Below are 16,800 nucleotides of genomic sequence, written 5' to 3'. Positions count from 1 at the left end.
GCACCGCAGTGCCCAAGTAGATGACAATGGGGCCAGCTGGGCTGCTCTGACCAGGCTCCATGTGCTGCAGAGCAGCTGGCAGGCACCGAAGCCCTCATGCTGAAGCACTCTCATGCCTCAGCCAGTACCTCTACAGAGTCCCCTGCCAGCCCAGGCTGCTTTGACCAGGCTCCATGTGCTGCACACAAATAAACTCCAGAGCAATATGCTCCAGAGTTTTTTGCTCCCAGACACATGTTCAAACAACACACCCAGGAGAAAAAAAAATTCCAGAACAATAAATTCCAGAGTTTATTCATGCACATTAATTGCACCTGTAGACATGCCCACATGTTGTATTTGTGAGGTCTCCTAGCTGGGAAGGGGGTGATTGGATCCTTTTCATGATTGTTTCCTAAGTAGAGTTACAGAAGGGAGTTCTGGAGACCTTGTCACCCTACTCTATTAAGCAGTATTCAATTCCATAGAAAACACACTGATTCTGGTGAGAATATCTGTTGATTGTATCTTAAAATTACCTTTCTGCCAGAATGCCTTGGAGTAGAAATGTTGTTTGGATGATAAGAGATAGCAAAGACTAATGAGGTGTGAGCACAGCCAAAATGACCCATCCTTAAATTCCAAGAGATGTTCTGGGGAGAAGTTTTATGAGGTAGAGAGGAGCACAGTGCTTGGACAGATTCATAAGCACTTCTTCCATTCCCTAGTTACTTGAATACCTGCTTTTCACCAAACTCACAGTTCCTACAAAGAAGTGTCTCATGACTTGGTGATCTCCTTGGTCTCTTCTTTAAGATTTTAACACCTTCCTACTCTCCTCCCTCTCTGAAATAGCAAATGTGGGTGGAGATTTACTTCTATACATTGCATAGCTGTCATGTTCTGTGTATATCTTCCACATCTGAAGAATTACTTCTGTGTAGGAGGAAGTTTATTGTGGGACTAAAAGAACATGACAAATCCCTACGGGTGCCTGTATATGAGTTCAGAGGCTGCTCCAATTAATCACGCCTGCTGGAGCATAGTAATTAGCGTGCTCCAGCGGCCTCCTGTGCCTTGTTGCATCAGTGTCCCCATGCTTCAAAATGGCAGCAGGATCATTGAATGAGCTTCAGTTCAAGTGCCCCCATCACCATTTTAAAGTGTGGGGATGCTGATAAACAATATGCTGTGGTGCTGTAATTAGAGCGGCTCTTGGAGACATTCGCTTGTCACTTGCTGCTTTTTAACCCCTCTCTTTTCTCTTTTGTTGTGCCACATACATAAAACGCGAGTGAAATCTAACCATATGAAATCAATGGAAAAATCTCACTAGGGAAGATTTCACACACGGTTCCTTCATTTGGCCCTATTCCACTAAAGCAACAGGCCTTGGGCTGAGCTAAAAGATTGTGAATAGTCCCACTGAAGCAAAACAGGGCATCCTGTATTTAATATGGGTGATTAAAATCATAAAGATACTGATGTAGCTTAAATTGAGCACATGGCTTGCTGGAGTAGAACAAAGTAATAATGTTATGTACAATAATACACATATTAATTTTTTATTTATGAATTCCATGCCATAAAAACAAGAAAAGCAGAAAGATATATTGTAACTTTCCTTGTCCAAGCAGGCTTTAAATGCAGACTTAATGTTAAACAGCTCACCATGCTTTGTGGTTCATCCAGTATTGCCCTTTGTTAAAACAAATTAAAGATTTAAGGTAGTCTGTTACAATGAGGTCTAGAACCAAATTTCTTCCAATATTCATTCTAGAATGCCTCTCTGTTGACAGCACTCTACGATGAATGTAGACTCCTTACTTGTAAATATATATGCAATGGGCATATATTTTCAGGGATGGCAGGGATTTAGCCAACAAGTTTTAGAGAAATGTTGTATCAGAGCCTGAACAAAATTTGTCCAGTGTCATTTTAAACTGTAGAGACTTTAAATAGCTTCCCACCATCATAGCAGTCAGAGATGGAAAAGACCTTTGGTCACAGTTCAACTCCAGGTCAGTACATAATTGTTTCTTACAGATTATTATTCTATTTTATTCCATTTAATTTTAAATATTTTAACCGCTCCTTTGTAAAACTGTTCTCTTTTTTATTTATTTTATTGTCAGGAGGTGTTTTCTAATTTCCTCCATTTAATCCTAGGTTAGTCTTTCATTGCAGGGTGAAAAATGTTTATTGACACAAATTAATTTTCCTCACATTTACATTGCCACAAATTCAGAGTAATATTGAATTGGTATAATAAGAGACCCATTCACGTTATTTCTTTCTATTGTCTAGCTTTCCATAGTTGTAGGTCTAAACCTTGACTTGACTCATATTTTACACAACTCAATGATTTGACCTAATGAATTCTTTTACTACTTTAAAAACTATCACTTGCTTTCTTTGCTACTATATCATATTGCAAACTAATATCCAACATCAGTATCCACTATTAAGGTTTCTTTTGATATTAATATTTTCTATGCTTTTCCTAATCTTTGTTGACCTGACATCAGTAACAAGTTTAATAATAGATTTAATGCACACATAGATGTATTGCCAACATTATATTATAGTGTTCTCAAAATGTTGTTCTTATAAAAAATGATAAACATATATCTGTCAAACATTTGTATTGCAACATAACACATTTTGAGAATTTCCCCATTGTCTGACTTGATCTAGGAATATACAATAGATGTATTTTTTCGTCAAAGCTGGAGAGATGAGAGACTAAAATTTAAAGGACCCATGACAGTTCTCCGGCTGAATAATTTAATGGCCAGCAAGATTTGGACACCTGACACCTTTTTCCACAATGGAAAGAAGTCTGTGGCTCACAATATGACAATGCCTAACAAACTATTACGTATTACAGAAGATGGGACACTGCTGTATACAATGAGGTGAGAGTATGAAGGCAAAGTTTTTTTTTCCCATTTAATTTGAAAGTATTGCTTATTAAAATGTGCTTTTAAAACTGAAAACAGATATGTTCCTTTCTGAAAACAACTGTATTTGAATTTTATTTCTGTCATCATTTTCATAATAGAGTATAGAAAAACTGATACTTTCAGGAGCTGGGAGTGATTTTTTTTCTTTTTCTGTACTATACCCACTTTCACACTCTGCCAGTGCTTTAATGCTCTGATTTTAAAACTCACTTAAAGGAATTAGGCATCCAACATCTGCTGGCTTTCCATGGTGATGAAATTGGAATTGCTTTCAAGATCCCAACCTAAGAACACAATGAAACTGGAAAGTTTAATGCTCACACTTTAATAAGTTAGGGACAACATAAAAAGGTATTTCTTTTAATTTTTTTAAGTTTTGTTGGAAATAGATTCTGAGTGCACAGAGTCTACCGTTTGCTTTTCAAGTTCATAGGAAACCCAGGACTTTAAGGTCTAAAAATAGATATTAATCTTTTTAGACGGAAAACCAAGCTATCTGAAGAATTTTAAAATGCTGAATAGTAGATTAATGTTCACTGAGGAAATACTCTCTTTATTATTAATGTGTTACTCCATTTCATGAATAGTTCAGATATTGGTGACATTGGGCTAATCACTAATCAGCAAACCACCTAACCTTCCATATTTGTTGTACTGTAATATATGATCAACAGTTTTGGGACCAACAGACTTTATAAATAGTAGCTTATCTCTAAACAGCTGCCCATTATCAAATATTGTCTCTCTAGAAATCAATGTATAAAAATAATTCTGTAGATTAAGAATCAAGATAGAGTGATACTTTTTTGAGCATCAAGAGTTTTCTTAATGCTTCTGTTAATTTTTTCCCCCTCAAAAATGGGGTCAAGTGGCAAGAAATATTTTGAAAGAAAATTAATTTCCAGGACGCTTGAACATATTTGATGGGATCAATGTATCCCAAAACATCTTTCAAGTCTTTGTAAGCTGGTTTGGAACTCCAGGGCTCACAACTATGCAGGTGTAGGTCAATTTCTCTGGTCTCCCCAGATGCTTGTTTGTTAGGGATTTAAAGCATATGTGTATTATCATGACAGCACATTGTTTAAATGTGTCTTTTTGACCATTATTATTTTTATTTTCAGTGCGCATAAACTGCTTTCAAAATGTCTGAAACCAGTTTAAGATAAACCTGGATGGATGTAGTATCAGACTGAACTTATTTAGGTTAAATCAGTTTATTGAACTTCTGTCCCAGATCCCCTATAGATTCAAGTTAACTCACAGTCCCCCAGCATCCCCAGATGCTTTGCACTTCACGCACAACCCCACCCCCCCCCACCTCACAGAGTGGGTGGGCTAGCCTTGGCCTAAGGTGTCTGCTCCAGCCAAGCAGGGAGCCATGCCTTAGCACCCCCCGCAGCTTCTGGCCTGGGCCCCTGAAGGCATGTGGCTGCATTTCTGGAAGCAAAACTGAATGTTTGTCCACTTGCTTCCACTTTTACAAGCGACTTGTCTGCAAAAATCTCTTTGCATGGTATATAAGTATTAGGCTAGATACAGACAGTCAAAAAGTACGAGGCTGAAGATTGATTCAGTCTTCACAGGTTAGTCTAAACTGCGTAGATTGAACAGATAAGCAATAGCCATTTTGAAAGCAGTTTATGTGCACTGAAGATCTGTTGTGTTACAGATTTGAAGTGGTTTCTAATCACTCATACCAATTTATGTGTAATTTCTGTCCCTAGCCTTATTTTCCTTTTCTTGCTAATGCGTGATGTTTGACTTTTTTAGGGACAATACACATCTTGTTGCATCAGTCTTCACCTATATTATATCTGGTTTACTGACCAGTACCTTTGTACCCCAGCTGATTAAATAAATTTGTTTTGTCATTCAGAAACTTAATTGAAAGTCTCAATCAGCCTAATTCAACAGCAAATATTTTAGTTTTAATTAAATTTCAGTCCCTAAACTACTTTAGAATTGTACATAGCATAGGAGAAATCTTAGCCACAAGGACATTTATTAGACAAGGAGTTCTCCTAATGTGTACATATTGTTGAAAAATTTAAAAAAATTATCATATGACATTATGAAGAATTTGCCACAGTAAGGAATGCACTACCTGGTTTTAAGTAGACAAGGTTATTTGGGTAGATGTGATATCTTTTATTAGACCAGCTAAATTGTTTGAAACATTGTTCTTTGCAAACTTTTAAGCACAAACACCCTTCTTCAGGCATAAAGAGAGTCTGTTGATATTTGTGTCCTCTCCTGGGTAGAATACAAGCCAATATGCAACATGCAGGTCTGTGAAAATGCAAATGCATAGCAGTGAGGATCTGAACAATGGGAAACAATAGGGGAGAGACAAGTTGAGGGTGGGAGGAAGGAGGAATGTAGAACTGGTGATAGAATGTAGCTGGTGAAATGCAGACAGATTACCTAGGGTTATGAGATGGCAGGCAGGTTATAATAGGCCATAAATCCAATATCTATACTTAGTCCATGATTTTTTGTATCTGATAGATTTATGAAATAAAGTTCATAAGCTCATCTACAAAAGGTGTTTTGTAAATTCCCTTTGAGGATTAAAACTGAGAGACTGGAGAGAGAGTGGCTATTTTGTGAGAAGTGTGCACCCACAGGTAACTGGGTATTTTTGTCTTTGATAGATTTTCTGTGAGCATTCATTCTGGTATGCAGTAGTTGTTTGGTTTTTCCTACATATTTTCCATCAGGGCATTTAGTGCACTGGATGAGATATATTACGTTTCTGGAGGTGCAGGTGTAAGATCCAGGCATGGTAATGGTTCTATTGTGGGGTGTAGTTATTGTGGAAGTGGTGGAGATATGTTGACAGGTTTTACATTTTTTGTCTTGGCATGGTCTGGATCCACTTGGTGTCCTTTGGGCCATTGGAAGTTTGCTTCTGGTGATGACATTGATGAGGTTCAGTGCTTGTTTAAAGGCTAGAATGGGTGGTTCTGGAAAGATCTCTTTGAGAATTGGGTCTTCTTCTAGTATGGATTGCAGTTATTTGAGGATTTTCCATATAAATTCCAGGCAAGGATAGTGTGTAATAATCAAGGGTGTGCAATTCATGGGGATTTTCTTTTTCTACTTCAGCAATTCTTCATGTGGTATCTGGGTGGCTCTTTCAAAACTACGATCTATCTCTGGAAGAGTGTCCTTGTTGGGTGAAAGCCCTTTTGATATTTGTGAGGTGATAACTGTGGGTGTTCTCCTCAGTGAAAATTCAGTAGTATTGGAGGACTTGGCTGTATGCTACAGCTTTCTTGGTGTGTTTAGGGTGAGTGCTGGTTCTGTGTAAATATGTATGTTGTTCCATTATTTTCTTGTATATGGTGGTTTGTATTTTACCATTCTGGGTATTGATCATAGTGTCTAAAAAGGAAATGTTGGTGCTAGAGTAGACAAGAGATACTCTGATGGTGTGTGTGTGTGTGTGGGGGGGGGGTCAATGGTGATGGTTATTGAATTTGTGATGGAAACTGATTAGAGACTGCAGGTTTTTTGGTCCAAATGATGAAGATGTCATCTATGTATCTTATATATAGCATGGGTTTGATGGTGCACTTCTCAAGGAATTCTTCTTGGTGGGCCATACAAAGATTGGCGTATTGTGGGGCCATTCTGGCACCCATAGTTGTGCCCATGGTCTGGAAGAAGTGTTGGTTATTGAAACTGTAATTGTTGTGTGTGAGGATGAATTGTATAAGTTCACTAATATTTTTAGATCTGTATTCTGAGTTGTAATCTTGCTCTTGTAGATATGTAAGACAGGCTTGGATGCCATCCTGGTGTGGGATGTTCATATATAAGCTCATAACATCCATGGTGGCTAGGGGGGGATTGCTGGGGAGGGTTTTGAAGTTTTTGTAGAAAGTCTGTTGTGTCTTACACAAAACTCAGTCTTTGGGTGACAAGAGGTTTTAGGATGGATTAAATGAAACCTGACATTTCCTCAGTTAGGATTCCATGGTTGTATATTATAGGTCTGCCTGGGTTCCCTTGTATGTGGATTTTAGGGAACATGTAAAAAGTCCCTGGACTGGATAGCATGGGAACCAAGTTGTGTAGATTTTCTTGTAGTTCAGATGGAAATGATGTGATGGCGATTTTGAGTTTTCAGGTGAAAAGGGGAGTTGAATCTTCCTCTAGGTTTTCATAGTCGGTAGTGTCAGAGAGCTGTCTGTTGCCTCCTTTTATGTAGTCTTCTCAGTTAAAGATAGCTATAGCTCTTCCTTTATATGTTTTTTTTTACTATTTGGTGGTTGGATCTTAGAGATTCTATGGCCCTTCTCTCTGAGAAGGAGAGGTTGTTATAGTGGTTTTTGTTGTTGATTATTTCATTGTACATTCTTTTTTTTGAAGCAGTCAATATAGAGGTCAAGGTTTGAATTTTGTCCATTGTGAGGTGTCCAATCTGATAATTTTTTGGATTTTTTGGTGTTAATCTTTTCCTCTGTGTTGTCACAGGATGAAGTGTTGTTGAAAGTGGATTCATTTTGGTTGTGGAAATATTCCTTGAGACGGAGGCATCGGAAAAATTCTTCTAGTTCTCCACATTGTAGTATCTTATTAGGGTATTTTTCCAGACAGAAAATAAGGCCTTTAGAGAGGACAGATTTTTCAGCTTTGGTAAGTGTGTACGTGGAGTTTATTGATAATATTTGAGGGTTGACTGGTTCCTTCAGCTTCATTGATTGTGAGGTTGGAATGTTGTATGGTATTGGTGTTGTTTCTCTGATGGTTCTTTAGTAGTTGGGAAAGTTGTATGGATTTATAACTTTCTGTAAAGAGGATGTATTTAGATCCTTACACTCAGATTAGACTGTAATACATGAGTTTTATATTCAGTTGGGTTGACATTAGCACTAGTATATCTTTAGTGAAACAGTACTGAATGTTCTGAAAATATGCCTTTCAAAGGGATGAAATGAATCTAAAGAATTAGAGGTAAATACAGTAAAATCTCTGTTATCTGGCATCCCCCATTCCTGGGGGATGCCAGTTAACAAAATATGCTGGTTAATTGAGCAGCCTGGGCCACCGCTTCTCCTGCCGCATCTGGGGCGTCCCTCCACCCCTCCCGCAGCATCACCGCCCCTCCTACTGGCCCTGCGGGCCCTGTGGGACAGGGAGGTAGGCCCCACACAGCCTGTTATGCCCCTGGTCTGTGGGGGCTCGGACTTCAGAGAAACCAGAAGTGCCACAGTGGGCACTTCTGGTTTCACTTTATCTTATAAGCCAGCATGCCAGTTAATTGAGCATGCTGGCTTGTAAGATGCTGGTTAACAGAACTTGTATGTTCTTTGCATCTTAAGAATCAGATTTTCAGACATTCAGCTTTACTGTGGATTCGTAAATACAATATTTTTCAAAAGTTTTGTTTCTTTGGAAATCAGTTTTAAACCTAGATTACAAATTCTTTCTTCCTGGATTCCCATCTTCCATGTAGCATTTGCACTAACTCATTGATGAGGTTCATTATTAAACAGAAATATGTCTTTAGGAGGAATTCCCCCACATCTAATCCAATGCTCATTGGCATCAATAGAACATACCTCATTAACTATATTGGATTTATAGTAGATTCATATTTTATATCATCATTGATATGAAAAGGTGGCCTGTTTTCCAACAGTTAATGCCAATAGCTAGAAACCATAACACATAGTTATTAAAGAAGAAATTACATAGAAATGTTAGTGTTTTGTCCATTTTTGTCCTAGTACTCGCATCTTTGATAAGGCAACAAGAATTCTGTGGGAAATATATAGAAATAGGCCCCAAACTATTACAAAAATTATGGATGGTATCAGGCTAAACAAGCAATATCTAGAACTGAGCAAACATTTATACCAAGACTGATGATAGTAGATTCCATTTGGCAAATGATATTGTATTGCAAACAACCTCCTTCAAGCTTGAGAATGTGACATTTATCTGGATCTCTCTTATCAATCATACAGAAAAATGCATGGTTTATTTATTATGGACGCCTTTACATATTTTACATGATTTTGTATGCTAGCTCTGTAAGACTATAATAAAACAATTTTTTTTTGCACTCATCTGTGTAGGCTGACAGTGAGAGCAGAATGTCCAATGCATTTAGAAGACTTTCCTATGGATGCACATGCCTGCCCCTTGAAATTTGGAAGCTGTAAGTTTATTTTTAACTAAGATTTTTCCCTGTTAAGTTCACACTACAGTAGTATATCACATCAGATCAAATAATCTAAATGCCTTAAATCTTGTACTTTTATCACCTTTGCAATTTAAATGGATTAACATCATGCCTACACCCTACAGAAAGGGGGAAATGGCTACATTCCAAAGATATAGAGAATTGTGTTACAGTATGGTATTACTGAACCCCTCATTAAGCTTTAATGTAATTGATTTTAATTAAAAAACTAGTGAGACAAGTAGCATAGACCCTTGTTAGAGGAACTGATTCAGATGAAAATGACTCCCTTTCCAAACTTTGCACATTTTGCAACTAAAAACAAATCCATTGTTTTCTAAAGTTCTCAACTATCCATGTGACTTTTATAAAAGTCTGCTGACAAAGTAGAATTACCAAAATATAATTTGAAATTATGATTTTATGTAATTTGTTTAGGCAACCTTATAAAACAACCCAAAGTACCACTGCTGAAATATTTTCAGTTTAGTTTAGCCAACTCAGAGGGTAAAATCCTAATCCATTGACATCAATAAGAGTTTTGCCACTGATTTTAATAGGGCTTTATTTCAAACAACACAATCAAGTAGTGAATCTAGCATTCACCTAAAGATAAATATATGTATCTTAACAATTTAGTTAGAAATAATTAAAAAGAATGCCTTGTGAGAAGGCATTTGGAAGAAGAAAAGAACCAAAGCCCATCTACTTTTGCTGGTTCAACATGAAAAGAGAAGGAACATAAATGAAAATTTAATAGGGTACAAATTGTTTCCTCAATGGTTGTTTCTTTTTCTAGTAGAAATGGGTCATTTCACTGATAATAGATACTTAGTGACTTGATCTATTTTAGCAGTCAACAAAAACACCCATTTTTTTCCTTACTGGATATCAGACAAGAGGATAATTTACTTAGCTCTGTATAGCCATATATTTACTATGAGAAAGGACTGATCTTTTGTTTTTAAAGAGGTGCCAATCTTTTGCAAAAGATTTTGTATAGTTCTGGGATTCAGGGTATAAAACACTCTTGAAAATGAAAAGTGCAGCTGACTGGAATATTATCTGCTTGAATGCCAAGCTTTCTTTCAGTTATGTTGCAGCATTATAATTACTGTGATGGTCCAGGGAATTGACAAGAAACAAACATTGTGAACTGAAGTAATCTCTTTCAATTTTGTTAGGTAAATCAGGGTTAGGGTGTTCTTGCTTAACAAACTTCTTGGTTTTCCACGTTTACCTGGACAACTGCCACAAACAGCTGGGAAAGGAAATCTTAATGGATATTAAAAATAATGTTTGAAAGCAAAGCAGATAATGTGAATATATAGAAATATATAAAATATCACATGTATGCACATGCACGCATTCATACGCACACATTTAATTCATAAAATTAAAAAAAAATCCCAAACTATAGTGGTACTTGCATGCATTAGTTGGCCTTCAAGAACTGTTTTTTGTTTCCTATTTTGAATGCCAGTGCATATAAGACTCCTTTTAAAATACACTAAATAGGGACTAGGGGGTTGACCTTGCACTGAAATCAATGGAAGTTTTACTCTTGACTTGAATAAGTAGGGCTAATGATTTATTTAAACTAGTCAGAGCCAAATGTTATGTTGACTGGTATGTTTAAAAGCTCCCTCACCAGAGATGTATTACCATAAACACACATTACACACACATGCTAAGTGTGTAAGAGACCTGCAATAGCAGTCTTGGCAATTTTTTTGTACAGCTGTCAGTCACAATGTGTATATTAACTGGAGCCTTGTGAGTCCACAAAAAATATTTCTTTTGTGGAAACTTAAGTTCACTTAGCCAGGTAGAAAACTCATAGTTCTAGGTAAAGCCTGTCTTAATCACTGAGTCTATCAAACCATTTCTGTTTATCTGGCTGATACCTAAGCCTTATTTTAAGCATCCAGGTCAAAAACCATTAATGGTGCATCATCTTATTTTTCATTACCACTGTATATTACTTACAGTATTCTTTTCACTGGGGGCCAACCTTTTTGGCAAGCATACTACAAATTAACTTTACACACTCCCCCAGTGCCACTCTTACCCTCTTCCTCCTCTACCTGCTGCTGTGCTATTTGTCCTCTCCTGCTGCCACCTGCCCCCAGCCCAGATCTTTTGTGTACCACATGCAGAGACTGGTCTTGTCACACATGTTAGTCACCCTTTAGGTTACCTAGGAATATAAAAAATCTTTTGCCATGATATCACCTCCATTTCATTTTTATTTGGAAAAATAATGAGTTAAAGACATTCATTTAGATGAAAGATGGCAATGGTTTTCTGTGTTGAGATTTTCATATGACAGAGGGAGGTTAGGCCTGATACTTAGTTGTCTATCTCCAGATAAGGATTGTATTTCAATGCTCATGGGTCCCTGACTCACTGCATAATTTGAGTAAATTGCACAAATTTGTCTGAATGAACCTAAGGGAGTATTAGCCTGAATAGAGATTTATCGTTGTCACAAAAAAACACTCTATAGGCTAAAATCACATGGTTATCACTAATGGCACAACAAGACTGAGGCTATCCAGAACTGCCTGTATTGAATTGCACTGGAAAGGAGTTTTTCCTATTCTGACACTATTATTTATCATTTGCTGGAGCTGATTCTAGAAGGGCCTCATTCCAGACACATGCCACACATATTCCATGGACTATGACCACATTGTCAAGGCCAGTAAATGTTTGACCCAGCTCCAAGTCTGAAACAACTTGCCAGCATATCAGCTTAAGCTGGAGGATGTTCCAGTTTATTGAAGCTCTGTGTAACAAATGCTAAAGAAGCTTTTGGAACAACAAAAAGCCATATGTTGGCAAGAACAATAACAGAAAGGCAGATGTTCTCCTTACCTCTATCCAGTAGAATCTGATTATCATTTCAGTTCGCATCTTCCACCCATATAGTTCAAGGTCACTTCAGAGAGCACACAGTGATAACAGGAGCAGAAGGTAAATATTACAACTCATACAGCACCTGAACTTGTAGCTGGGAGGGAAAATCTACAACACGAATGTCAAACCAAAGCTGACAGTCTGTAGTTACATAACTAGACAAACTGATTGCAAAAAAACTGAGCACTGACAAATCCAATGACTTCCAATGGAATTTATAGTTTTCAGCCGTTTTGAAATCCTGTTCTCAATCCAACTCCATCTCCCCAGCTTCTATGTACATCTCACAAACTGATAAAGTAAACTCCTAGCCTACAGATCAGGACAGCTAAATAAGATGCTCATGCTCTTCTGTCTGCTTCATGCTCTCAATGTAAGACAAGATCTCACATTAAATGTCCTAATTCCTTGAGACCACAGAATAATACACTAGAAGTGATGGGTGATCCAAGTGGGGCTGGGCCCAATGATCTCATGAGGTCCCTTCCTGCCCTAAATTTCTGTGAATCTGTATCAGTGCCCGCTGCTGAAAAATGGTGGCAGGGCACTTTAAAGCTTGTTCAACAAGGTTTAGTTCAAAGCGCCCCACCACCATTTTTCAGCCCGGGGACACTGATACACATGATGTTCCAGGAACTTTAATGAGCGTGGCTCTTGGAGCTCTGCTAATTAAAGAACCCCTCCCCCACCCACCTCCTGAAGCATGTCTATAAGCACCCTTTCACATAACATATGAGGCTAAGTAGAACTGGGAAGAAAAGAGAGAGTCTACAGTGAATTGACAAACTTTTATTTTTGCTTTGTCTGGCTTATAGAAGTTGTGGATAAGTGTGAGCAAAGAAAAGCACTTTGAACTCCGTCCAGAAATACCTCTGTAGAAAAATAGACTCATCAGGTTATACATTCATTGAAGCACAGACTGCTGCAGAGATAGTCTTTGTGCCACTTAAGCTTTATGAAACAAGCTGAGTGGTACAGTGGTTGGTAGATGATGATGAAGAAAAGGCCAGTGAGGCTGAGCTGGGGAAGGTATACTTGGTTCCAGTAGGACAAATTGGATTGTATTTAGGATCAGAAGATTGGAGCTGTTGTTTCTTACCATTGGCTAGAAGCCAGAAAAATATCTATGGCCCACTGAATACTTTGAAGTTAGGTAATCCAGATTCCATGTGCTATATGGTAAGAATAAGATGTGGAATAGATTGATCTCATCCTGTCAGACATGAAAGGGTTTGCACTATCTTTGCAGTAACATGAAGATCTGGGACATGAAATGTTTTTCTTTTATACCAGATGCCTATACCAGGGCAGAAGTGGTGTATGAATGGACACGAGAACCAGCAAAATCTGTGGTTGTGGCTGATGACGGTTCTCGATTGAACCAATATGACCTCCTGGGGCAAACTGTGGACTCTGGAATTGTACAGTCCAGTACAGGTATATAATAAATCATTGTCCTGTGGGGAAATAAGGGTTTACATTGATAAATTACTTTTAACTGTTAAAGTTGTTACAGACTAGGAGATACAGTGTGTTTCTTGAAAGTGTTTCTTAATAGGCAGACCCTATAATCTCAAATAGCAGTGGGTCCTTGTACAGTAGCTATATTCATGATTGAACTGAATATCAAATGAACATATATAGAGAGTTTAGAATGCATTTAAAATTAATTCCCATATTTACTTGAGTATAAAATAAGGCTTCCCCCTCCCCACCCCAGCCAGAATGGGGAAAAAAAGGAACTCATATTTGCATATGAAAAATCCTGTTATGTATCACTAAGCTGCTGCCAAAAGTAGTATGTACTGAGTAATGGAAACCAACTATGAAACAGATTAAATGCAGCCAATACTGAGCATTACTCTAAACACATGGTCCATGTTGAATAAACATACTGATAGGAACCTACCACAAGGGCACATTAATACAGTTTATCTGAATAAGATATATGGTAGTGCTGTTTGTGCTCAGTCCCCCTCAATACTGACTCTTTTTCAAGTCATGGTGAGCCACTACAATTAATACATTTAGACTATCTCTTCACTCCCACAGCTGAGCTCTTCTTTCTTTCCTTTTTTCCAATGATTCCTGTTTCTTAGCTAACCTTTAATGTCTGGCAAACTTCACCAAATTGGTCCGCAAACAGTTCACCCAAAATCCCTCCGTTACCCCCCATTTCAGCCTGTCACATATGATTAGTGTGGCCCTGCCCTCCATGAGATGGAGCTGGATTTCTCTGTGCCTCATCTGCATATACATTTTTGCAGGATCCTAGGACTCCCAGTGATAAGAACACCCATGAGTGGGGAACTAATTATCACATGGATCCTTTGTGTGGCGGGGTCACCATGGCTTGAAACACTATTGACGCTGGTGGGGCCCAGCAAAATAAACTGAGCCTTTTGGCTTTGGACTAATATCATACATAGAAGGTGTATCTACACATGACATTAATGTGATGTATTAAGCTTTGGAGTAGTTTGAGCAAGAGTCAGCTGCTCCCAGGTGCAGTAGTGAGCTGGGGCAAGGTCTGGGCTGGCAGCTGGCTCAGGGGGTCAACCCCAGGCTCTGGGTGGTGGTGTCAGGCAGTGGAGGGGCTGGCTGGGGCATGAGAGTGATAAATTTCTGGGCCCAGGCATCTACACATGCATTTTGTTTCCCTTAGTTACTCTGCCATAAGATAGTACTGTCCCTGACACTACTATATTATGGTGGAGTTAATTAATTTACTACACCCTAATACCAGTGCACGTGTGGACAGGGATTCTTTACTGCATAGCTAATCAGTCAACTTTGCAGTAGAGTGCATGTGTAAATGCACCCAGTTAGTACTATATACAAGTAGGTACAAAAGTGCTACTTAAAAGTATGTTTATGGAGTACCTGTGCTAAAACTTGTAGCAGTTTCAAAAAGGGTAAAATGCATCAATTCTGGATGAACTTAGTCTATGGGTACCCATAGTACTTTACTGATATGCAAATTAGCACAGGTATATTTATTTCAAAATCAGTGTTTTCAAATTCTCCCTTTACTTCCATGTGCTTAGGAAGAGCAGGTTCTGACAGGGTGTCTGTGCGCTGCGGGGGGAGGCTGCAGGAGCAAGAACTGGGGTGGAGCAGAAGCCAAGAGGGACACTCATTCCCCACATTTATTTTCCCTGCTGTAGCACTGGACAGGGGATAAATTCAAGGCAAACCTTTGATAACCACATTCTATACCTGGAAATTATAACACATTTATAAATTTTCCATATATTGAATTCAGTTATGGGGGGCTCAACTTATATTTAGGGTTGTCTTATATTGGAATAAATAAGGTAAGTTTCAATTATAAGAATAGATTTAAAGACTAATGCCAGAATATGAATTTTAGGCATTTATATGTTGAAGTATATGTTTCTGAAATCTCATAATTGCCTTCTCAAATAGATACTTATGGTCCAAAAATATTGCAAGCATAACTGTTCATTTGAACATCCATATGTTGGATTTACATATCTTAAGTCCTTTTGTAATGGACCTCTATACTCCATGTTAGAAGAATAGACTTGGAGTTAAGGAGCAGGCTTGTGAGTCAGGAGGTCTAGGTTCAATTCCAGGCTCTACCACAATTGTAATTTTTTGTCTGTGGGGAAGTTACTTATGTCTATGTGCCTCAATACCAAATTCATTATTGTGTTCTAAAGCTCTAATGGAACTTATTATGGATAAGTGCAAATAGTTTTATTTCTGGTGGTGCTTACAGATATGTAAATCTGCTCTGCTGGTTTGACTTCGAAATTATTTGCAGTTCAGTACAGACAAAAAAAAATCACAATGGGCAGGATTTCTGAGCTGGACTGATAATTTGTTTTTTTCTATTTCAAATAGCCAACTAAATAAATTGCATCTATTTTTAAAAGAGCATGATGTATTCAGAGAAGTAAGAGCTGAGGGTTGGCCATCAACAAGCACTCATGCTGTTGACAGGAATGAATGTTCAATAGACTAGAAAGAAGCACTCCATTAGGGGAAGTAGCCCCATTACACTGTATGTGACTGAACCAGTGATTCAAAAACACTACTGCATTTATATCTGGAGGATTAAAACACCTTTATCTCTGTCATTTATGGAATGAAGAAACATTTCAAAGAGAGTGGGTTCATTGATAGTGAACCCTAAAATGCAGACTTGCAGTAGCTATTAAAGAATGAATTTATGGACAGACCTATAAGGTCAAATGTATTTCTGTACAGGAAAAAAGATCTTGTAGAGTTTCCCTCTATAGAAATCTAGAAAGAGAATTTAAACTTTGTTATTCCTCAAAATAATATTGCTTTGTTAATGTTATCAAGGATGAGACAGCTTGCGGTGCAGAAATAAGGAGTTAAAGTGTGCAGTGATACATGAACAAAATTAACACAACTGTAAATATATTTATGTTATTTTTTTATTGAGTGCCTAAGATGTGCATGGTAGTTCATGGGAAAATATGTAAGGTATAAAAAGCCAGTTTTTCTGAAGGCAGTGGAAACTTTACCACTGACTTCTGAGGCAGGAATTTTACCCAATATGCTTATGTTAAAGGTCAATAGAAGAGAAAAATGTGGACCAGATTCTGGGGTTTCTACTCTAACTTGTACTGCCTTCACCTCTAAAGCTGACTTAAGTAGGGAATGTAGAAGAGAAAACCCCTGTGCAACTGCCTTATGGAGTTTCATCTGGATTTCTTTACCTAGCAGGAATTCAGGAAT

The 16,800-nt window shown here is 37.9% G+C and overlaps 1 protein-coding gene across 1 annotated transcript in view; it reads left to right on the top strand.

The window, feature by feature from the left end:
• The window catches only part of GABRA1 (gamma-aminobutyric acid type A receptor alpha1 subunit), a 54,382-nt gene that overhangs the window by 18,853 nt on the left and 18,729 nt on the right, over positions 1–16,800 (top strand). Inside the window, exons 4-6 of the mRNA XM_006033877.1 lie at positions 2,677–2,897; positions 9,038–9,120; positions 13,360–13,503. Coding sequence (XP_006033939.1) covers positions 2,677–2,897; positions 9,038–9,120; positions 13,360–13,503 — 448 coding nt within the window. The remainder of the gene's footprint in view (positions 1–2,676; positions 2,898–9,037; positions 9,121–13,359; positions 13,504–16,800) is intronic.

This window comes from Alligator sinensis, unplaced genomic scaffold (assembly GCF_000455745.1).
Source record: "Alligator sinensis unplaced genomic scaffold, ASM45574v1 scaffold530_1, whole genome shotgun sequence".
Taxonomy (NCBI): Eukaryota; Metazoa; Chordata; order Crocodylia; family Alligatoridae; genus Alligator; species Alligator sinensis.
This window is presented reverse-complemented; position numbering and strand designations above follow the sequence as displayed.